At 42.0% G+C, this 23,648-nt stretch overlaps 1 protein-coding gene across 2 annotated transcripts in view; it reads right to left on the bottom strand.

Moving 5' to 3' along the window:
- The window catches only part of DHRSX (dehydrogenase/reductase X-linked), a 176,953-nt gene that overhangs the window by 125,502 nt on the left and 27,803 nt on the right, over positions 1-23,648 (bottom strand). For both annotated transcript variants that reach the window (XM_054813283.1, XM_054813290.1), the window contains one exon: positions 12,778-12,885. In XM_054813283.1, coding sequence (XP_054669258.1) covers positions 12,778-12,885 — 108 coding nt within the window. The remainder of the gene's footprint in view (positions 1-12,777; positions 12,886-23,648) is intronic.

Raw genomic sequence — 23,648 nt, 5'->3', positions numbered from 1 at the left:
GGTCAGGCTCTGTCATCGGAATCACTTTAAGAAGATCCTAATTCTAAAAGTTATTTCAGGGATTTCAGTACAATTATCGCAGAGGATTGCTCAGCCTGTGTAAGGATGGTAAAAACACAGCCCATAGAAATGCAGCACTATCGCTAGTTAAGGGCTCCTGATACATCTATATGTATTCTTCATACAATATTCTTAATTTCATTGAATCTAAAAATCTGTCCAAAAGAATAATTGCTACTCACATTCATAATTTATGTACAAAATTGATCCTGATAAAAAAGCAGTATCTTTTCCACTTGGTGTTTTGCAAAAATAGGAATTTGAAATCTTGACATTTCAAGGGAATGTACTGCAGGGCTTTATAAAGAAATTTAAAATAGTCTATGAACAATGATACAGACTGTACAGCTTGAGATTGCTTGGAGACAATAAACCCACAAATTTGAAAAGCCCTCACTTACCAAAATTAGCAGGGGGAGAATTTCCCAACTTTCAGCACGAAAACACAAAAACCGAACACAAGTAAAAACTTTTTGAGATGAACATTGAGAAGAGGCAAACCACCCAGGATGTGGTGGTTCACAGAAAGACCCAACCCCTCCAGCTTGGAGCCCCAGAGCCACCCTGCGCACCAAGGCACCCCTCAGCCTGCGGCAAACCCCGGGAGGGGAGGCAGGGGTGAGCCGCCCGGCGGCAGGGCAGCCGTGCCAGCACATCACCTCCAGCCCTCCTCACACACCCCGGCCCCTGGCAAGTGCGACCCTCTCATTCACCAGTGCCTGGGGAACCTATCCACCTGAGATAAATGCTCATCCCTTGACTTAGTTAGCTGTAATTATGAATCAGTTAATCCCTGAAATGATGAACAACTTTCCAGGATTCGCAGCCTGCCCCATGGCCCTCCCCACTCCCCCCTGATCACTTCAAGTAACCCAAGTTTAGAAGTGGTACCCATATACTCTAATGCATATGTGTATTACCAGGAGAAGCTTGGTGATATGGTAATAAATTCTGTATAAATGTATACCATCTGATTAAGGAGTTGCAGAGGGTGATGGTTAGGTGTCTTTGTGCAACAGAATATAAAAAAGATTCCAACTGGAAATTTGAATTAAGGTCCTCCTCAGAGTAGCATAATCCTCATTATGGTTGAAGGGGAACTGATTTCACTGGAGTGCTGGCCTGAAGACAGAGCTTGTGAGGACATCCAAAGCCTCAAGAGAAAAACAAAGTTCTATCAGCTGGTGTTATGAGGATTATGATTTTGTGAGCGTGCACGGCACTGCACAACAAATAGCATGGGCCTAAGAGAGAGGAATGACTGCCCCTAAAAATCTCTGAGGATGAGAAATTTGAACTCAGTACAAAGTAAGTGTTTTTTAAAGAAATCAGTAATGTCTTCAATAAAAAGAAAATAAATCTTGTTTAGGAAAAAGGCATATAGATCTTGGGTCTCGCCCATAAAACTTTCAAAAGTCATGAATTTGTTATTCAATAAAGGCAGGTATAAGGATGTGACCTGCTACAAAAAAAAACATTGAGAAAGTGATACAAGGCTTCCTTTTGTCTAGAGGTACCACACATCCTTTGTCATCCAGTTCATCATACAGCAGTCAGAATTAAATACATGCCTTTCTGACAAGAGAGGCAAAAAAATCATCGTAAGTATTCCTTTGAGAAAAGAAGCAAACCTGAGTAAGGAGGAGGATGTTGGTTTGCAAAGAGAAAATAAATCATCATTCTTGCCCTAGGTTTCAGCAATCCAGCTGTTCCAATGAGAAGTTAATAATGATCCTGTTTATTAAACCAAAGAAACATCCAGGCAAGTGCCCTGTTACCAACAGTAACTTGTAGCAGGTGCTTAAGGAAAAAGTGTAAGTGACAGGAGTGATTAAGTCTAGGCATGATGTTTTCCAATACACCCTCCCAGTAACAAGCAGTTTCAGAGATTTCCTGAATCAAAGGTCGCACCTAGCCTCTCAATGAACCTACCTCCACTACCTCATCTAATTGCACTTTCAATTCATTCAAGTGCTTGGCCACCAAAGGGTTCTGGGACAGCAAGCTCTGTGATTTAATAACACACTTAATTACATTAAAAATGTTGTGCTCCAGTGGTGACCTTTTTTAATTTTGTTGGATGTTCTCTACCTTGTGTACAATGAGACAGAAAATAACCACTTCTCATTCACTTTCTCTATACCATTCATAATTGCATGACATCACACCTCAGTCATCTGCTTGCAAGCAGAAGAACCTTTGTTTATTAGCACAGAGCCATGTCATCCTCCTCACCATCCCTCTCTTGTTTTTTCCAGTTTTACCAGATGCCTTTTAAGTATTCACAACAGGATGAACCAATGATTTCTACAAAGGAAGAGGGATGTTTCCTGTCCTGTTTTCATTTTTTTTTTCTGCTAAGTAATAAGATTTTATTTGCCTTTTTGACTGGCATTGAATACTGAAGATGTTCTGCAGAGAGCTTTCAACAGTAACTCACAATCTTATTTATTTTTTGATTGCTAGTAGTTAATTTAGGTTCCATTCTTGTAAATATATAGATGTTTATATATAAATATAAATATAGGTTTTTTCCTCATATGCAGTATTTGCATTTACTTTATTTATCCATCCCTTCATAACTGTCCTGGTTTCAGCTGGGATAGAGTTAATTTTCATCCCAGTAGTGGGTATAATGCTGTGTTTTGGATTTAGGATGAAAATAATGATGATAACACAGTGATATTTTGGTTGTTGCTAAGCAGTGTTTACACTAAGTCAAGGACTTTTCAGCTTCTCACCCCACCAGTGGGATGGCTGGGGGTGCCCAACATGCTGGGAGGGGACACAGCCAGGACAGCTGACCCCAACTGACCAAAGGGATATTCCATACCATAGGATGTCATGCTCAGTATATAACTTGGGGAAAGCTGGCTGGGGGTTTAGGCCACAGCTCAGAAACTAGTTAGGCATCAATGCTCTGCGGGAGGTGAGCAATTGTGCTGTGCATCACTTCTTTTGTATATTCTATTATTACTACTATTATTATTACTATTATTATTATCTTTTCTGTCATATTAAAGTGTCTTTATCTCAGCTCATGAGTTTTACCCTTTTTTTTTTTTAATTCTCTCCCGCATCCCACTGGGAGGGGGAGAGTGAGCGAACGGCTTTGTGGTTGTTTTAGCTGCTGGCCAGATTAAATCACAACAGCAACCCAGTCATTCAATACTGTGCGATTCTTCCCTGTTCTTCATGGTAGTTAAGATTTCACAAGATCACAGGACGGCTGAGGCTGGAAGGCACCTCTGGAGATTATCCAGTCCCACCCCCTGCTACAGCTGGTTGCCCAGGACCATGCACAGTCAGGTTTTCAGTATCTCCAAAGATGGAGACCCCACAACCTCTCTGGGCAGCCTGTTTGACCATCTTCAATGTAAAAAAGTGTTTCCTTATGCTTAAATGGAATTTCCTGGCTTTTGGTTTGTGCCCATTGCCTCTTGTCCTCTCTCAGGCACCACTGAGCAGACCCTGGCTACATCTTCTTTACTGTCACCAGTAGACATGGAAAAGGTCTCCCTGAGCCTTCTCCTCTCCAGGCTGAACAGTCCCAGCTCTCTCAGCCCCTCCTTGTGTGTTAGATGCTCAAATCCCTTAATTATCAACAGTCAAATTAATTTGACTATCCTAAACACATTTGTGCAAAATGCATAATCTCACTGTTCACCCTTTTTTCTGCATCTGTCTTTGGGACTGGGAGAATGCAAAACTGCCCACTGTAGGAGAAGATCAGCTTCGAGAATATCTAAGGAACCTGAAGGTGCACAAGTCCATGGGACCTGATGAGATGCATCTGTGGGTGCTGAGGGAACTGGCGGATGAAGTGGCCAGGCCACTCTCCATCATATTTGAGAAGTCCTGGCAGTCCGGCAAAGTTCCCACTGACTGGAAGAGTTATGGAAACATAACCCCTATTTTTAAGAAGGGAAAAAAGGAAGACCCAGGGAACTACAGGCCCGTCAGTCTCACCTCTGTGCCTGGCAAGATCATGGGGCAGACCCTCCTGGAGACTATGCTCAGGCACATGGAAAACAAGGAGGTGATTGGTGACAGCCAACACGGCTTCACTAAGGGCAAATCGTGCCTGACAAACTTGGTGGCCTTCTATGATGGGGTTACAGCGTCCGTGGTTAAGGGAAGGGCAGCTGATGTCATCTACCTGGATTTGTGCAAGGCATTTGACACTGCCCTGCACAACATCCTTGTCTCTAAATTGGAGAGACATGGATTCGATGGATGGACCACGCGGTGGATAAGGAATTGGCTGGCTGGTCGCACTCAAAGAGTTGTGGTCAACGGCTCAATGTCCAAGTGGAGATCAGTGACGAGTGGCATTTCTCAGGGGTCGGTACTGGGACCGGCACTGTTCAACATCTTTGTCGGTGACATGGACAGTGGGATCAAGTGCACCCTCAGCAAGTTTGCCAACGACACCAAGCTGTGTGGTGTGGTCGACACACTGGAGGGAAGGGATGCCATCCAGAGGGACCTTGACAGGCTGGAGAGGTGGGCCCCTGCAAACCGCATGAAGTTCAACAAGGCCAAGTGCAAGGTCCTGCACGTGGGTCTGGGCAATCCCAAGCACAACTATAGGCTGGGCAAGGAATGGATTGAAAGCAGCCCTGAGGAGAAGGACTTGGGGGTATTGATTGATGAGAAGCTCAACATGAGCCAGCAGTGTGCGCTTGGAGCCCAGAAAGCCAACCGTGTCCTGGGCTGCATCAAAAGAAGCGTGACCAGCAGGTCGAGGGAGGTGATCCTGCCCCTCTACTCCGCTCTTGTGAGACCCCACCTGGAGTACTGCATCCAGCTCTGGAGGCCCCAGTACAGGAGAGACATGGAGCTGTTGGAGAGAGTCCAGAGGAGGGCCATGAAGCTGATCAGAGGGCTGGAGCACCTCTGCTACGAGGACAGGCTGAGAGAGTTGGGGCTGTTCAGCCTGGAGAAGAGAAGGCTCCGGGGAGATCTAATTGCGGCCTACCAGTTTCTGAAGGGAGCCTACAGGAAAGATGGTGAGGGACTGTTTATGAGGGAGTGTAGTGACAGGACAAGGGGTAATGGGTTTAAGCTGAAGGAGGGTCGATTTAGATGAGATATTAGAAAGAAATTCTTCACTGTGAGGGTGGTGAGGCACTGGAACAGGTTGCCCAGAGAGGTTGTGGATGCCCCATCCCTGGAAGTGTTTAAGACCAGGTTGGATGAGGCTTTGGGCAATGTGGTCTAGTGGAGGGCGTCCCCGCCCGCAGCAGGGGGGTTGGAACTAGATGATCTTTGAGGTCCCTTCCAACCCTAACCATTCTATGATTCTATGATTCTATAAATGCACTGAACATATGCCTGTGGGATCAGGAGTCCCTTTGCTCCATCCCAAAGCTCACAAACAATTCCTAAATGTTGTTTTCTGTCTCCTAATCACTCACTAATCTACAAGAGATCTTTCTCTTATCTCAAGACAAGCTAGCCACTTTAAAATCTTTTGGCATGAACTTTGCCAAAAGCTTTTGAAAATCAAGATTAAATTCATTGACATGGCTGTTGAATTCTTCAAAGCATTTAATAAATGCTTAATGAATAAATTAAATAAATGTCTAGAAAAACTGCATTAACTCTTCTAGAATTTATCATCACATATTTAACTCTGTATTTTTTTTATAATGCCTGAAATTTCTTTCGATATAAAACTCACACTCACTGATATATGCACAATGTCCTTCCTAAAACTTCCCAATACTCACATTCACCCACCTTACACTTTAAGGTCCTATGCAGAAGATGCTAATCAAGAAATACTTTTGTACTATTGAGGGATTTTGGTTTTAATCACAGTGACTTCTTTTAGACTGCTTTAATTTCTTTTCTGATGGGTGGTACTATATTTATACTGAGTTCGTAATAGTCTCCATACTGTTCATAAGCACCGTATCTTTTTAGCTGCTCATTTTACATACTTCTAAAAGAAGAGACGGTGAATGTCATTGCCTGTTGTGTTGGGTTTGCGTGGCAAGGTTTTGGTAGTGGGGGGACTACAGGGGTGGCTTCTGTGAGAAGCTGCCAGAAGCTTCCCCCTGTGTCTGATAGAGCCAATGCCAGCCGGCTCCAAGACGGACCTGCCGCTGGCCAAGGCCGAGCCAATCAGCACCTCTGTGATAACATATTTAAGAAGAAGAAAAACACTTAGAGAGAGAGAGCTTTTGCAGCCGGAGAGAGGAGTGAGAAGATGTAAGAAACTCTGCAGACACCAAGGTCAGTGCAGAAGGAGGGGGAGGAGGTGCTCCAGGCGCCGGAGCAGAGATCCCCCTGCAGCCCGTGGTGAAGACCAAGGTGAGGCAGGCTGTCCCCCTGCAGCCCATGGAGGAAGGATGAGGGGGTGTAGAGATTCCACCTGCAGCCCGTGGAGGACCCCACGCCGGAGCAGGTGAAGGCACCTGAAGGAGGCTGTGACCCTGTGGGAAGCCCACGCTGGAGCAAGTTCCAGGCCGGACCGGTGGACCCGTGAAGAGGGGAGCCCACGCCAGGGCAGGTTTGCTGGCAGGACTTGTGACCCCGTGGGGGACCCCACGCTGGAGCAGTTTGCTCCTGAAGGTCTGCACCCCCTGAGAGGGACTCCATGCTGGAGCAGGGGAACGGTGAGAGGAGTCCTCCCCCTGAGGATGAAGAAGCGGCAGAAACACCGTGTGATGAACTGACCATAACCCCCATTCCCCGTCCCCCTGTGCTGCTGAGGGGGGGAAGGTTGAAGCCGGGAGTGAAGTTGAGCCCGGGAAGATGGGAGGGGTGGGGGGAGGTGTTTTAAGATTTGATTTCATTTCTCATTCCTCTACTCTGTTTTGCCTAGTAATAAATCAGATGAATTCCCTCTCTAAGTTTGGTCTGTTTTGCTCGTGACAACAATTAGTGAGTGATCTCTCCCTGTCCTTATCTCGACCTGCAAGCATTTCGTTATGCCTTTTCTCCCCTGTCTAGTGAATGAGGGGAGTGATAGAGCGGCTCTGGTGGGCATCTGGCCTCCAGCCAGGGTCAACCCACCACACCTGTACAGAACACATTTTCAGATTGAAGACTCCAAGCCCATTTGGTTGTTCCTCACATGGATGCTTCTCCACACCCTTGATAAGCTTCTTTTCCCCTAAACTCTTTAAATTTTATGCTATCCATTCTGAAACAGGCAGACCAGAACTCAAGCCAGCATTTATAAGGTGCTGGCACACAAAGGATTCATACAGTTGAATCAACTTGTACCATTTTGTTTGTTCCTTTTCTAACAATTTCTAATATTTGATTTGGGTTTTGCAAGCTATTGAGCACTGAGTTTTGATAGAGCTATCTATTCCGACCCCAAGATCTTCTTCCAAAGTGATGATGGTCAATGCAGAATCTATCATTTGTTTTTCTGGAGTTAAGATTTTTTCCCATGTCCATCACTTTATCTTTATCTACATTGAATTGCACATGTCTTTTAACACTCAGCTTCTCATAGTCTTCCTGCAATTCTTCACACGCGTCCCTGGTCTTTATTACCCTGAATAATTGAATACAATTTGAAAGACTCGTCACTTCACTATTCACTCCTCCTCTAAAATTATACGTTCAAAGCATGAGTTCTAACACATATCCCTGTTGAACTCCAGTAGTAACACCCTCTCTACTAAGAAAATAAACATTGATGTCTATGCTCTGTCATAACATGCAGTGTTACTGTATGAACGTAATGGCATTTGTACTTTTCCTTTGGGCCGTGTAATGTCCTTAACAGCCTTAAAAATTTTGCTTTAAGATTTCTAGAAATCCAAACAAACCATATCAACCCAAATCTCTCTCATTCACATGACAGTTGAGCTCAGTTAATCAAAGTATTTTACTATGCAATACACCTGCACAATTGACTGAGTTACATTTCTACTTGAGATTACTGCCCAAAAGAGAATTCCTGTGCTCTAAGTGTCCTTTCAGATGTTTGTCTCTATTTTAATAATAGTTTCAAATGTCCCAAGGAATGCTGTAATGAGTTTGTTCACAGATAAGTAGTCTTAAACCACTGCCAATTATAAAAGAAACCTACAAATTTTACAGGCGGCCTGTTCAAAATGAATAAACATAAACAAATACATTTTTTAAAAAGGAAAAAATCTTTTTAAAGCAAGGATAGTGACAGTCTTCAGACAGAAATTAGGGATTAAAGTGTTCAACAAAATTCTTACGGATTTGGAAGGCAGTGTGTTGCTGTGCACACATGCATAGTGTATAAATAACAGCGCTGTAAGTAGTTTTTCATAACCCTGATTACAGTGTACTGATATGTTAAAAACTGAACTGAATGACAATTATAAGGCAATTCGCATGCATTTTCTGTGTTCATACCAGAAAATGGAAACCATCGCCCACTTTTAAAAGGCTGGTAACATTTTGACACTTCCTGACTAACTCTACAATTCATTCAGGCCTAATAAAACCTGGCTAAAATTAGGATGATAAATACTTTTCTAGAAAAATTTATAACTCAAGCACCTCATACATCTATATATAGTGAGAAAAGACTATTAAAGTATCCCATATAAATTTTCAGTAATTGAAATTAAATCAAATTGTCTTTGAAAATGAACAATTGCACCATCTTGACAGGATTTAATTATCCTTCTAAAGTCACTTTGTAGTATTATACAATATAAGAATTGTCTGATTTATAGTGCAGAGAGTCCAGCTTGAAAATTGGAAACTAATGTGAATGACAGAAATATCTCTTGCTTGGTCTCCTGAAAGGCTTACAGAGGTCACACATAAGTGCCAAGATTGGTGATGGAAATACATTTATTTATGCCAGAATTACATGGCTCAAATAAGTCATTTGAATATATATACATATATAAAAATATAAAGAGACTGTTTCCTTCATCATGTGAGCATGTCATAGAAAATTGTGACACTGATACACTCAGACACGAAAGATTGATTACACTGTCCTGAACTCGTTTCATACCAAACAGCATATGTGCAACATTGTCAAGCTGGAAATCTTTTGATTTTCATTCACCATGGACCAGGATTATCAAAGCTTCTATGTTAGATATTATCTCACATTTTTTCCAGCCTTCTTTTATTAAGAAAAAGGTAGAAAAATTTTATTGAGAAAAAAAGGTAGAAAAATCAAATGGAAGTGCTCTTTTTTAAAGTCAACAATTTTAACATGCATTCACAGAACCCTCTTAAAATTAAACCCCACTGATGAAGGATGGAAGGAATATGAAGAGTTTATGCTTCTAATCAGTCTAAATTCAGACCCACAGAACTGTGATCAACACTGTGAACCAGAACTGAACCTAGCTAGGGGCCATAAAAATGACTGAGATGTCTTGATTTTCAATGTCCTTATTGTTAAGAGCATATTTATTTTTAAGTGCACACAAAACACCATCTTCAGTATCGGTCACTGGTCAGTAGGTATGAAAAAGTGTGTCATTTACCTTCTGTCTCTGAAAGTGAAACTGCAAGCTTATTTATCAAGTACTAAATTGCGTAGGAGGGACCAGGAGCTCCCAGTGCAGCTTGACTCTGAAGACTCACCACTGGCAGTAGCTTTCCCTACCAAGGGTCCCAGCTGTCTGTCATGAGACTGTCCTGAAGTAAAAGGCCCTGCTCACTGTGAGTAATGCTATCACAGCCTGGCAAAAAAAATCTCAATGAAATCTATCAAACAAACCCATAGAAAATTACTTTCATCATTCCAGCATTCATGCCAACCTTTTTCCCAGCGAGAGGCTGAGGAGAGGGCAAGCAGCATCCGCAGAGGAAGACCATCGGTGGGAGAAAGGAGCGCACCAGTGCCAGGACTGGACAGGAAGAAGCTGTAAAAGCACTGTGCAACCTCTTGCTGAAAATCCTCTGCATGAGCACAACTGCCATTTCATGCAGTGACTACTCATGTTCACAAGGTAACATGCTTCCTACTTACTTGTTTTGCTCATTTCACTGGTAGATTGGATTTAAAAGTAAGTTACTTCAAACATTTACTCCTCTAAAATGTCAAATGAAGTCCAAATCACATCCATCACAAATGATGAATCATCTTCACATTAGACATTCAGGTTTGACTCATTTGCCCGCTGCAGGGGCATTCTTTATTATTGCTAAATATTCACATTACTTAGTCCTGTAATGGGAAAGAAGCATTCAGTGAATGGGCAAGATTGACTGGGAGCTACACGAGTCTCACTTGCAAGCCCAAGTTCACCTAACATCCACACTTTTTTCACGTAAGTTCATGCCTGTATAGAAACATAGGATGAAAAAATTTCTAGAGTAGAAAGCTTGAGCACACTTGCTGTCTTATTTGAGGTTTAAATCTTTGCTTGCTTGGCCTGAAGCTGAATGAGCTAACGCATGCCAATGTGCCAGCAGGTATTTTAAGCATACTCTGGACACTTGGGGCCAACAGTTAGCAACAAGGATGGAAGGTCATTGCTTTTAATGTGCTTTTGAGACTGTTTTAATCTTGCAGCTGGAACAAAGCCTGAGTCTTGTCCATTCTAACTGACAGTGCTTCTTTGCTCTGAAGAATTTCACAGGCAAAGAAGATGGCTGTGACTCACGGGGCTTAGTGTTTATGTCAGAGTTTGCCTGAAAGAATTGAATCAGCTGAAAATCTTACTCATCAAATGCTTCCTATAATTAATTCCATTAATTTACATTTGTAGAGATTCGTAATGCAAGTATTAAGGTTGGTACAAATGAAGAGTGAATGGAAATGTACGTGTCTGTAAGTGCCAGAAGAAAGAGCAGAGGAAAGAGTTAAACGAATGCCCCTTATTGAAAATAAAGGAGATATTTCCAGGACACCATTCCTATGTTGTTTATATCAAGACCACAGCACAGAGGACTTGCCAGCAGATAACCAGGCACTCCGACACCAGGAGGATAACATCACGGTTGCGGCATAGTACCTATACCATTACTTTTCCAATGTAAGACGTAGCCTATATACTCCAGACAAGGAAAAATGTATTAAGGGCTGATGAGTCCTAAAGGGTATAAAAGATCTGTCCGTGAACCATGGAGCCAGGACGAGGACTCAGTAGCTGGCATACTTTCTCCCACACTGCAGAGGTGATGCTCACCAGACCACTTGAGCACTCACATCTTGGTGCTTGTGAGAGTACGGTTGTGAGTGCGAGTGAATGAGATCTACAAAAGGGTGATTGAAAAAATCAGCTTATTTATAGATTTTGTAATTATATATCACCTTCCCTTTCCCAACGTTCTCACACTGAATATTGTTACATGATATAGCCTAAACATTAAATAGTATAAAATAAATTTCAAAAAAGTAGCAGTGATCTATGCTTCCATGACCCTATGCAAAGAGAAGAAAATTGGCCTTTTTGTTTCCCCACTGAGTACATTTTTGCAGTTCACCTTAAACATGAAAAGAGACTTCTTTAGTGAAATATTAATGCTGGCATCATTAGCCACATCTAGCATCTAGCTACATATAGCAGCATCTGTTCGCATTTTTGCAGATGCTTGGTTTTGACACATCTATTAAAACATGTATGAGTAAGTGGTATTCCACATTACACCTGTACAATTCTAGGGCAACTCCATTAGTGTTACTGACTGCACTAGACTAAAAATACATGGCTACTATGCTCTTGTTTGTTGTTTGGTGTGCTTGTGGTCTTTTTTTTTTTTTTTTTCCAAAAGATGTGTATACAAAACCTTAGAGAGAGCACATTCTGTATAAAAGCTAAATAAAATAGCATCACCAGCTTGCTAGTGTTATTATGAAATACCAACCTTCAGTGACTTTAAGGTGTAAAAGTTACAGTGTTTTATGTAAAAATCTAGTGAAAGAAAGATGAAGGGAGCAAAATGTAGCATTTTAAACATAAGTATTCATGATGTTACATACTGATTTAATAGATATATTAGTATAGGTGTATGTAGTACAGAAAGCTTTAGCAAATAGGAAAAAAGTCTCACTAATATTGTCTGTAGTAAAGAGAGGAAAATCTGCACTCAGGACATTTTTGGAGTTCCTACAGAAATTCACCTTTCCTATCTCCAGATGTCTAAAATACATCTCAGTCTAACACCTTATATACTCTTTATTTATAAATAAAGTGGAGACAAACAGCACCTCCAGAAGATGAGTTGTCTAGCCCATCTCAGACTGACACAAATGAATCTCTCAGGGAATTTATTTTCTTGTCTTGCCTACAAAGGCCACTTACAGTGATAAATTAAGAAGTAAATGTGCAATTTTTACATGGCTGAAATTATAAGGGATTCTTCTGCCCTTCTAACACAGATCATTCCTCACTACACACTGGAATATTCCTTCAAGGAATTTGTTTTCCCCTTAATGAACATGTGCACCCTAAAGTTGAAGCATAGCCCATCCTCAGTAAAAAGACAATAAAATATTTTTTTAATACCTATATTTTTAAGTCTTTTTCATGACCTTATTGTTTACTTCTTATGTAAGGTAGTCCAAGTCTTCCAAGTTTTGCATAAAAAAAATCCCATCTACTTTCCTTTAAAATATTGCAAAGCAAAACACAAACCAAATCTTTATTTATGCTAAATGCTAGCAAAACTCTGGCTCCTCCCCTGTTCTTCCTTCCCCTGTCATATATTTATTTGTACTGGAAAGAAAATACTCCTTAAAAGAAAAAAAAATTACTTTCTGAAACAAAAAATAGATTAAGAAAATAATGACTTTACCTATTATAACATGCATGCCAAGTCTTGCCAAATGCTTCGCAGTTTGGTAACCAATTCCTTTAGCACCTCCAGTCACTATAGCAACCTTTCCATTTTGTGTAGGGAAAACTATATGAAAAAAAAAAGAAATAACACAAGGTTAGTTCACAATAGTAACATGATGAAGAAGTTAAGATGTATTTTAAAGAGGTGTACACTTAACAGACCACTCAAGCCGGACCAGTAAACAATCTCAGAAGCACACGCTGTATGGAAATAAAAACTATAGAGCATCCGCCATTGTGTACTGAATAGTAATCCGCACTAGACTGCAGCTGACGACACAAGAGACAAACACCCAGTTCAGAAAGTTTCTCATTTATATTTGCATGCATTTTGTAATCCTGTAGTAACTTGCCCTTTAAAATTTTCACCTTAACTTTGTTACAGAGCAAGATGACAGGTGTTACAGGTCAGCTCAGGGGTGGTTTACTCCATGCGTACAGGGGAAAAAGATTTAATTGGCTGCATGATATCCTGCAAACTTCTTGAATGATGAAGGACAGGCCTCTACCAGTAAGACCAGTAAGATGGGTGAAATGGCTAACAGCTCAGTCAAAGATGACGCTTGTAAAGGGAAGGAGCTGGCCGACCTGACTTACCTGCATAACGGAGCACTCTCCCTGTTGAAGATCACAGGGTCCTGGCCCCCAAAGGAAGGAGGGGGCAATTTTTTGCATAAAACCCCCCACCCGCTTTTCCCACCCACCCCAGAAACCAGCGTCCCCGATGCCCGCAGACGGCCCCATGCCGCCTCCACTCCAACAAGCGCTCTTAAGCCAGGGCAAGACTCGGCCCAGCGGGTAGGGCGCACTCCCCAAAGCCCCTCTGCCAGGGGCTGCTTAGACCTATGGCCCCTGCCTCGGGCATCCCCAGGCAGCCCTTCGACTGTCCACCAAGCTGAAAAGTGGCTGGGATGGCCCCGGCGGGGCAGCCGCCATCCCGCCCATGAGCTCTCACGCTGGCCACGGGCTGCCCAACACACCTCTCCAAGATGGAGGGAGCCCTCCTGCCAAAGGAGAGTAAAGGCATTTTAAGCTAACCGCTTGAGGCATGATTTAGGTCAAATATCAAATATGATTTTTTTATGAGGTGGAGAATTTTTCATGCGAAGCATCCAGTGGTCTTCAGGCAACCAAGGTGAATTTCTGTTTGCTTTTTAGAAGAAGCTGCTAGGTATTTGCACAGGGAAAATGGCGCTGCATATTTCATTTTGCCACGGTGCATTGTCCGTAGGCAATGTTATAGATAACAAATGTTAAAACGATGCCAACTTTCATCTATCAAAGGGCTTTCTATTTTGATTTCTAGGTTTTTAGGGGATTGCTTTGTTGTACAACACAAGCTCATATTTTATATGGTTATGAAACACAGAACTAGTGCTGATACAAGCTGCTTTCTTCACAGCAACTTCAGAAAGAACCCAGATTTCACCTTTTCTGAAATACATAGTTCTCTCCAGCACAATTCAACATGAATTTCTCTTCTCTTCAGGTAACAATGTGATTCTTCCCATCCATGCAGAGTGAGAATTGTTTGCAAGTATTTGAAAATTAATTCCCATTGCAGTTATATCCATGCGTGTATGTGCCATAAAATGTATAAATTGTGCTAAATAAAACTTTACCGAGAGTTTTCCTAAAGGGGTTCAGTTTAGTTATAAGCAATCCTGCAATTTCCACCAAAAATATTTCTCATAACAAACCCTGAGTAAAATGCCCACATTTTTTTCAATAGTTAAGCCTAGAAATGAAAGCTAGACCTGACATTAAATACTTGGGTAAATTGTCCACTCTGGGTAGTATTTTTTAATTGCTTGTTACTTTACCAGACTTGACCTTTTTATATTATGTTTTCCTGGTCTGTTCTCTGTCAGTGAAGCAGAAAAAAAAAAAAGTAAAAAAATTAATTTTGCAGTTTTTAAAAATGCAGGCAGGAAATAAAGATTTTAAAGAGGAAGAAAAATAAATGTTCTTAGTGTGAAACAAGTTGTTGTCACCTCTATGTGAACAGCCCTTGTGCCTCAGCATGACCGGATACGCTGGAAATTTGGCAAGGACATATAATCTCAAGTCTTTTCAGCCATGGAGTGCCATTCACTGCCTGAATGATTTGCGTCCGTAACGAGGGGGACCAGTACGTGCCCAATGTTCAACACTTTAGACGACATGAAAACATGAGCACATTGCCTTGAACTAAAGGCATGCTGAGAGGAGACAGTTCCTCTTAACGAGGAACAGGGCAATACTCTTTGGAAGATTGCAGACAAATCTGAAACAAACGGCGTTTTGAGCTTTTGTTAGCTCAAAAAGTTCAAGACTCTGAAAAATGAACTCTTGCACAGCAAATACCCTTTCGTTCAGTCGAGTCCACGCTGCAAGAGCCATTCTGAGGCCTCTCCAGAGGGTTCGAACAGCTTTACGTCCATACAGGGAGCGCTGGCATTGCCTTGGTGTTATAGCGGGAAAGGCCATTTCTGGCCACGATAGTTATATGTGTGAATTTTACATGTGACAACTGCATATGTACTTGTAAAGAAAATGTCATCTAGAAGGCAGAAACATGAGCCAAAGTCCACTAAGTAATTTTCTTTCAAAGTTTAGTTAATCCAATTATTAACCACATTTGAAAATTCTGCTGACGCATGATAGAGCAAGTTGCGCAAATGTGAGGTTTGCTTCCTCCCCAGAGCTCTCCCTCCCCGCTTATCTTTCACCCCATTTCACCTGTGCGTTTGGGTATAGACTCCAGAAAAAAAAGGAAAACTAAGTCATTTCCATTTTTGTTTATTTCGCTATAGCTGAAAAAACATACTCTAACACCAACAAATGGAATTTCCTCAAGAGAAATTGCTTTCCTTTGGGCCTCTTCTGCCTCCCCATGCCTCCTCTTGCTTCCTCCCCTCTCACCACATTGCCAACCTGACATTTGGATTTCGCATGTTGCATACAGATGCCATCACTCATTTCCATTACTGCACCATTATATCCACCTATTGAATAAGAAATGACATTTCAGTGCAAAATTAATTCACTTACAAGAAAATGAATGAAAGAAAAGCAGAAAAAGAAGTCAGGACTGGGGAAGGGGCAATAACATGAAGGAAAAACAGGAAGTCAGAAGAGCAAACTGATAGCAGGTATTACTGCGATGAAACGGTGCTGAGGACAATGAAAGAAAAATGCCCGGTCCTACCCTGTCTATGAGGGCTGCAAAGAAAAGGACAATTTCTAGTCCCAACAGCCTCTCAAGTCAGGTACATTACCAATCTGCAACGAAGAGCATGACAGATGGACAGACTCCACTGCAGAGACGCATTCAGTGAGATCCTATATTACAGAGAGCTTTAAAACAGGCCTGTTTGCAGCAGCCAGGTTCAGGGACCTTAGAAAGCACCCAGGGAGGGAGAAATGAAGGCTGCAGAGACATGGATAAATGGCCAGTATTTATTTTATTTACAACAGGTACAGTATACAGCTTCCACAGAGCATGGTTTTGAATAGACACAACGCTGCATGTCACATCCCAGTATGGGGGGGGGGCAAAAACAATTTTGATTTTTATTATTCCTAATTTTAACCTGCAGAAAATGTGTACTGTTTCCGTCAATACAGATACCTTAATGTAAAATGAATCTCCATGAAAATGAGACACTGCTAGCTCTTAACATCAATAGAAGTGGTCAAGATCAAGTCCAGGATGCGTGTGTAAGCCAGTGGCCACTACAGTGAAAGGCAGTTTATTGGTACCCTGTTCCCACCAGAACTCCACTGTCAGGTAGAGTTTGCCAAACACCTTCTCAGTGTAAAAACACCTCTTCCATGATGAAACCCACCATCAAACTTTCAAAGCAGACCTGGGCTCAGCCTGGTTTTCCAGCAGATACTGGTTTATTTTGTGTGAGAGGTTGAGCAGAGTGTGGCCGGAGGCTGGGAGCCCCCCGGGCAGGAGGCAGTGGAGACCCACCGGCTTTGCCAGGCAGGGCAGGTTCCCTCCAGCACTTCTCGAACCTCATTTAAAACATCCCAGCTCTCTCTCTGCCTGTGCTCATGGTAAGTAGGTAGATATTGATCTCAATTAGAGAGGCGTAACACCAGTGATCTCACCGTGGGACATGAGAACCGTACAGCCCTGGTGCTAATGAAATCCCCTGACCAAGCGCTAGCTGTTCATTTCCCTTTGTGTTCAAAGAAACCAGCCTGCAGTCCGTAAGTGCTGCTTTATCAAGCCAAAGTCTGAGAGAGGCTTCTCCCAGGCTGCAGGTTCTGCCTCCATCCCAACATATTCAGAAGAAATAAGCCTGTCTACTTTGCAAGTGGATTAAGCTAAAGCAGAAAAATAAGGCAGATATATTCTGTAATAAATATGTCCAGATAGGAAGCTATTTCAAAATAATTGTTGTCCTTATAAATATACTTCTCCTTAATCTGAAATAACTTCCAAGTGCAGAGACATCCTCACACACAGTCAATACCATGAAGAATTTAAGGCAATTCTGCTATTTTAAAAAATGCTAATTTTCAAGGGACTCTTAAAGAGGGCTGTCAAGATGTCTCTGCAACTGCCAAGGCCACAGAGAAATAAAACAGACTGCAGAAGCATATCGATGACCACTTCCATATCAATGACCAGTTCCTGCCAGCAAAATCTCAACTCTGGGGTAGGTAATTGAAGTAGTCAAATCAAAACAGAGGTATTAAACTTTCTTCTTTGCAGAAATGTACTATGTGAACACTGACAATGCAAACTCCAGAACAAGAACTCCCCTTAAGAACTGCTTGCTTTGATATTCTGTAATCTTTACAACACTGCCTGTTTGAGGAAAAAAAAAAAAGAAGAAAAAAGTATTAAAAGTTTATTAAAAGCAAATTGCATCACATTTTTACACTACCCTATTAATCCAGCATCTGCATTGTGGAACATTAGGAGTCATGTGGACATTAAAATGTAGTATCTTTATATAAATAACTTCATTAAATCCTCTTTCTAAGACATGGAAGACCAAAGGCAGAAATTAGATTGTCTGAATCAGTCTCCAGTCCTTATCAGGCAAGAAAGACGAGCATCACTGAAGGCATCCAAAGAGCTGGTCAGAGGGGCCACCCGAGAGGCGCCATGTCGGGACCTGCCCGCACCTCCTGAACTGGGCACTCAGCACAGGGACTTTGGTGGCATTTGTGCTGCAGAGACCCCCACAGACAAATCCTAACAGTTATTTTTTTCCTTCCTCCTATAACTGAATAATTTACATGCAAATATTATGCCTGAAGGTAAATGGCAGAACCACAGATGGAAAAAAAAGAAAAAAAAAGAAAAAAAAAGAAAAGAAAAGAAGCCACAATGAATATTTAGTCTGATGACAGAATAACAAGTGCCAAGTTTGGAGCTGTTCCTGTATAGCAACACCAAGTGAGAAAAAGAGGGCAAACTGTAATTGTCAGCCCTCATCTAATGCCACAGGACAAGGAACAATCAAGTTTTTCTAGTTGGCTAAAGAATACATGTAGCTCTGTCTACCACCGAATTATTGAGCAGCTTTTCCTAGCCCAAAATACTGCAATTTTTTTTCCGTGATTTACACTGTGGCAGTGCTGAGATTATAGCCATTAATATCGCTTTCAAAGCAGATGTAGAAAAATCATTCCTTTGCTACTCCAAGACGCAATCAGTAGACCGCTGGGGAATCCATGCAGCTTTCAGCAATACCCTTTTGTTTCAGTCTTACAGTGACATCTTCATAAACTTCTGTCTTGGCAGAAACCAAGTAAACAGGATCCAGACTCAAAAAGTCATTCCAGGACTATCCTAACAGAGGACAATCTCAGGTACTCAAGTCCTGAGGAATAAACCAGACAATCTTTTTTGGTTTTTGGTTTAGTTTTTTTGTATGACACCAGCTTTCACCAGCAGAAAAGGTGCCGGTCCTAAGCCTGTGCAGATGATCTTTCAAATGCAAACGGTCTTCCCAAATTTGCACACCAAAATCTTTTCTGCCTCTGCTGCTTCCTGTCGCTTTCCTGAGGAACATCAATATGCAATCAAGATTGAAGGCTTTTAAGGCTGGAAACCAGGTAGGTGGCAACCAGCCTGACTAGTCCTTCTGTGAAAAGGCATCCTGCTGGTTTCAGCAGTTGCAAGCCATCAGACCTTCCACTGATGAACAACTGTCATGCACACATGCAGATCCACCGGCACATGACCCACACATCCAATGTACCTAAAATCAATACACACATTGTGTAAGGGTGATTTATTTGCCCAGGGAGAGCATCCATTTCCAAGCTCAACTGGAATTTTGCACCAGCTAGGTGACAAGGCTCCTGGCTTTTGTCTTTACTTCTGCAGAAGAAGTGAAAGTCAGGAATCACGAGGAAACGGAGGTACTGGAGACAGGCTGGCCCTGGAGTTACTCATGGGAAGGGAAAGGTGTTGAAGAACCAGAACAGCAGGAGAAACCAAACCACGGAAATGTGTCCCTTACCCTACAAACACATAGTATCTCAAGGTGCTATTAATGGAACAGCAGCAGCCAGATGGCTGTAAGAATTTCAGCAGCCAGGGAAAGACCTAATTTAAGAAGCCTCCCACACAGCCACCAATATGGAAGACAGATTGTTAAAAACTGCTCACAAAACCACAGCAAACCCCCGACATCTGTAAGACCAAGTTTCTTGGTGAACCATTGCACAAGGTGCACATGGGTTCTAAAACACTGCGTGCTAATGAACTCACACTTAACCAATGCTGGAAATTCATAGAAGCTCCATCCCCTGTATTTCAGGCTGGGATATCTGACACAGGAACACACATGCAGCCCATGCCCTGCGAAGAGGACATTTCCACAATAGCGCACAGCTCCTGTACACACGCGGCATGGGCCGTCACTGGACCAGCAGCAGCAATGGATGCCTGGACCGCCTGGAGATCTGGGAACCCAACCAGTGCCATAACTCAAGCCAGGGCACCATGTACTCGGCAAGCCCGGACAAATGGCCAACGTGTAACAAGGCAGTGAATGACATGAAAGCAGGACAGCTAGCAGCTACGCCAACTAGAAAAGCAGCATGCTCACCCAGCTAAGGAGCTAATGTGTATCCTCATCCCTTCCCAATCTCATCAACACAGGAACAAGTGACATCTCTCCGGAGTTAGCAGCAAACATCTGCTAAGACAGACTAATGATTTTTTTCTGTTTTTAATTGCCAATGAAAACAAGCAAAAACTCCACAAATTTAAGCCTGATGTAAGGGTATAGCATTTGTTTAGCTTTTTGACAAGCATACCAGCTTGCTTATAGGGACAAAGTGATAAAATTTGCAGGCAAAATGACAAGTGCTTCACAAAAGCCAGAGATAGAAATTCCCAAAATCGATTCCAGGCCTTGTCCTGTGATATCTCATTTAACACATGGGAAAGCCATACTGCAAAGGACTAATAACCAGAATAGCTCCTTCTCCCTCTTATTTTTCATCTCATGAACACATTGGAGAGCTTTGGGAGCTATTAGATAGGCAACAAGTATTGTTAGAGTTTAATATCAGAAGACTGGACAGCCAGCATCCACAAGAAGACCTAACTATAGTAAAAGAAATCCACATATCAGAAAAGATGTAAGATCAACTGGTGCAGTAGTAAGATGAGAGTTACGACACCAGCATTACAGGATTGAAGGAAATATTTAATTTTTTTTTGCTAAAGAAAAATCATGATACCCTAAATAAGGCAACTTTTCAGATCAACAGCTTTTGGCACCCAAAAATCCAAGTTCTGTGATAAGAGATGTCTCTAGCAACAATGGGAAAGGGGGTGGAAAGCTGCACTAAAAATGTAATTTGCATGACACACCTATCTGCATTTCTTCTAGTGATTCTTGGAGAGACAGGAGAAATGCAGATAAAGGGAGAAGTGTGTGTAGAAGGCAGGGTGTGGAAGGAGAAGGAGAAGGGAATGCTAGACTCTCAAAGACAGGAAAAAGCATTTTTGGTCAAAGTCATTTTCAAATGCTTCAACCCCATCTCCCCTCCTTTCACCTTCTCCCCTACTTCGAAGTATTTAGCTGAAAAAGACATATCTCTGAGCAATTTAATACACCTGAATCATAAATCTCTGCATGGTGGTATTGTCTTAAGGGCAAAAAAAGGTCCAGCGAGGAGACCCGCATAGACAGCTTGGCCTCCTGCTACTTATGAATACAAATCAACCACGGTTTGGTGGGAGGAAGATGGTGTAAGTCAAGGCACTGTAACCACAGACTGGTAGAAAGGTAAGCTACAGCTATTGCCAAAGTCATCAAAAAAATATTTCCTCTGCACTTGCACATGTACTTTCAGTGCCCTGTTTTCTAACGTGTATGGAGCGTTTGCAAGTGAAGAAGTTCTGCCTGGTTACGAGAGCCAAGGGAAGCTGCATTTTCACACATCTTTTGACTGGAGCCTGAGTGCTTTCGGTTTACTTGTCAAATAGGATCCTCAGTAATATTGATCCTGGAGTCTGTGATGCTGCTAGACTTGTCAGAGGTACTGCACAGAGAAAAAGATAATTGCAGTTTTCAAAAACAATACAGATGGTAATTTTCCGAACTGACTTAAACTGTCTTTGCTCTGACTGTGAAGAACATTTTCCTCCATTAAACCCTATGCAGACCTTCTGCATCAGGCTCATTGATCATGTGAAAAAAAGCTGAATATTGCCTCCCCTAGAAGGAAGAGGTTGGGAACGGAGAAAACTAAAGAGGAAGGTTAATCTGGGAAGTTTTCTTGCCATTTCTGAATTGGGTTTCTCTAAGACAATGGGAAACAAGGCTGCATTGAAAAATGGTTTGATGAAGCATATATCTGATCTTTTTACAATACAAGTTCAGGCTGATTTTGACAGAGAGATATTAGGAAATTTGATCTCAACAAATATGGAGCTGCCCTAAGGTGAAAAAAAAGCAGAAGTAGAAGGGAGGGTGTAGTTCCCGAGTCCTAAATCTCACTTCTGGCCATGTTTGCCATTCCTGGGTACTTTGTTCCTTTAGCCAAAACTCATCTAAAGATAAGAGATTTGAATCTAATTTTTATGAGTGCCAGATAGATAGATTGAACACACCATTATACAAATCAGACAGTTGGGAAATACCACAGTGCACTATTAAAATCTGCTAAAAATTCATCGGGAATCCAGGTTTGCCCACAATTTGCTCTGGGAGTAAAGTTCCCAACCGAATGTGTAGGAATAGGAGAGCTCTTGATCCCTGGGAGGGGATGGAGAGAGAGAGAGAAATAAGAGATGGAAAAGTTGCCTTAGATCTACAAGTATAAATTACATTAGTGAAATTATGACTGCAAGTTCCATGTAGGCATGGAGCAATTTCTGCCATCACACGCTAGTCCTTATCTTAAACATCCTTGCTATTCCTGGCTCGAGCCAGTTTTTTTGCTGGAGAAACACTAGTCTCAAGTAACAAGGATATTTCAGATAAAGGCTAATACTACATATCGACAAACTTGTGCAAGACTATTTGGCACAGGATCACCCAGTGGCATTACACCACACATGGCATATTTTTCTCCGCTATGCAATCGCTTTGTCTTGGGGACAGACGCCAAGTGGGGACTTGGCTGAGGCCATGAAACGTCGCCTTCGCTCGGAAGAGAAGGGAGGGCTTTGCTGCCATACAGCCCGACATGAGAGGCACGTGGGACACCACCGCACTCTAGCAGGAGTGGTGGCTGAAGGGCGCGGTGCTAATTCGGCCCAGCTGAGGCGATCGATATGTGAGCAGTCCCGGCTTCGCTCATTAAAGGCACTTCACAAAAATCTAACGAGGGATTTTGTGAAATAAGGGCAAGTCAGTTGTTGCAATAACGTGAAGAATTCCCGATAATTCCTTACAGTATACGGGACAGCCGCAGCCTGCATGTGAAAGATTTCTGGATTTGTTAAAAATGCCAGGAGAAGAAACTCTACACTAGCTCCAAGAAGAAAGTAGCCATTCCCTATGCATATATTTAAAGGATCCATTTACCTATATCATTTCTTACATGGGAAAATACTATCACAAGAATAGAAAAGGACATATTTCCATTTGCCACATATTCTCTGCCCTGCTTATCTTTCATTCCTTTTATATTTACCTATTAAATCTTACTCTTTGGCTTTCTTCTCTTTCACTCCAGTCACACGAAAGAGAGGGAAGTTATATACAGGTGTATCTTTAAATCAAGAAAAAGCATCTGATTATCTTTTGAACAGATTTACTGATACTTACTCCCATACTCCATCCCTCTGGGCGAATGTAACTGTGCAATACCTCGGGCAATGTCATTTTATGTAAAACTTCCCAATGCTCTTTAAGTCATGTCATCTTGTAATTATATTTTTTTCCTGTTGTGAAATAAGAGATGAAAAAGAGGAGCTCATCTCAGGAGATTTAAATAGGGGTAATGGAAATAGCTCTGCATAGTCTAGTAGCTGCAGAATGAATTTTCCCATCCTGCAAAAGTTAGAGACATTAGAAATTTGTTTTTTCATTCTGTATCAGAAACTGAAGATTGTCCAGGCTCCAAGCTTTTACAAACAGCTAACAGGTAGATACAGCTCCTTTTCAGAATGGTTTACATCCCTTGGGGTGTAAGAAGCCATTTCAAGTCCTTGCTCTCAGTCATGCCCTGAGTATAAAAAAAGTCTTCCCAGTGTAACTCCCGACTAACAGCAGAAAGCTCCAGTTTCACCAAAATTTGCCATTTAAAGACTTTTTTTCCCTCTCTCAAAAGTCCCTGATAAATATAATATTTCATCACAGCATGCTCAGAAATCCAGTGATCAATTGAGAAGAGGCCATAAATGGA

The sequence above is a fragment of the Grus americana genome, chromosome 1 (genome assembly GCF_028858705.1).
Source record: "Grus americana isolate bGruAme1 chromosome 1, bGruAme1.mat, whole genome shotgun sequence".
NCBI lineage: Eukaryota > Metazoa > Chordata > Aves > Gruiformes > Gruidae > Grus > Grus americana.
The sequence above is the reverse complement of the archived record's forward strand: the minus strand, read 5'-3'. Positions and strand labels throughout refer to the sequence as shown.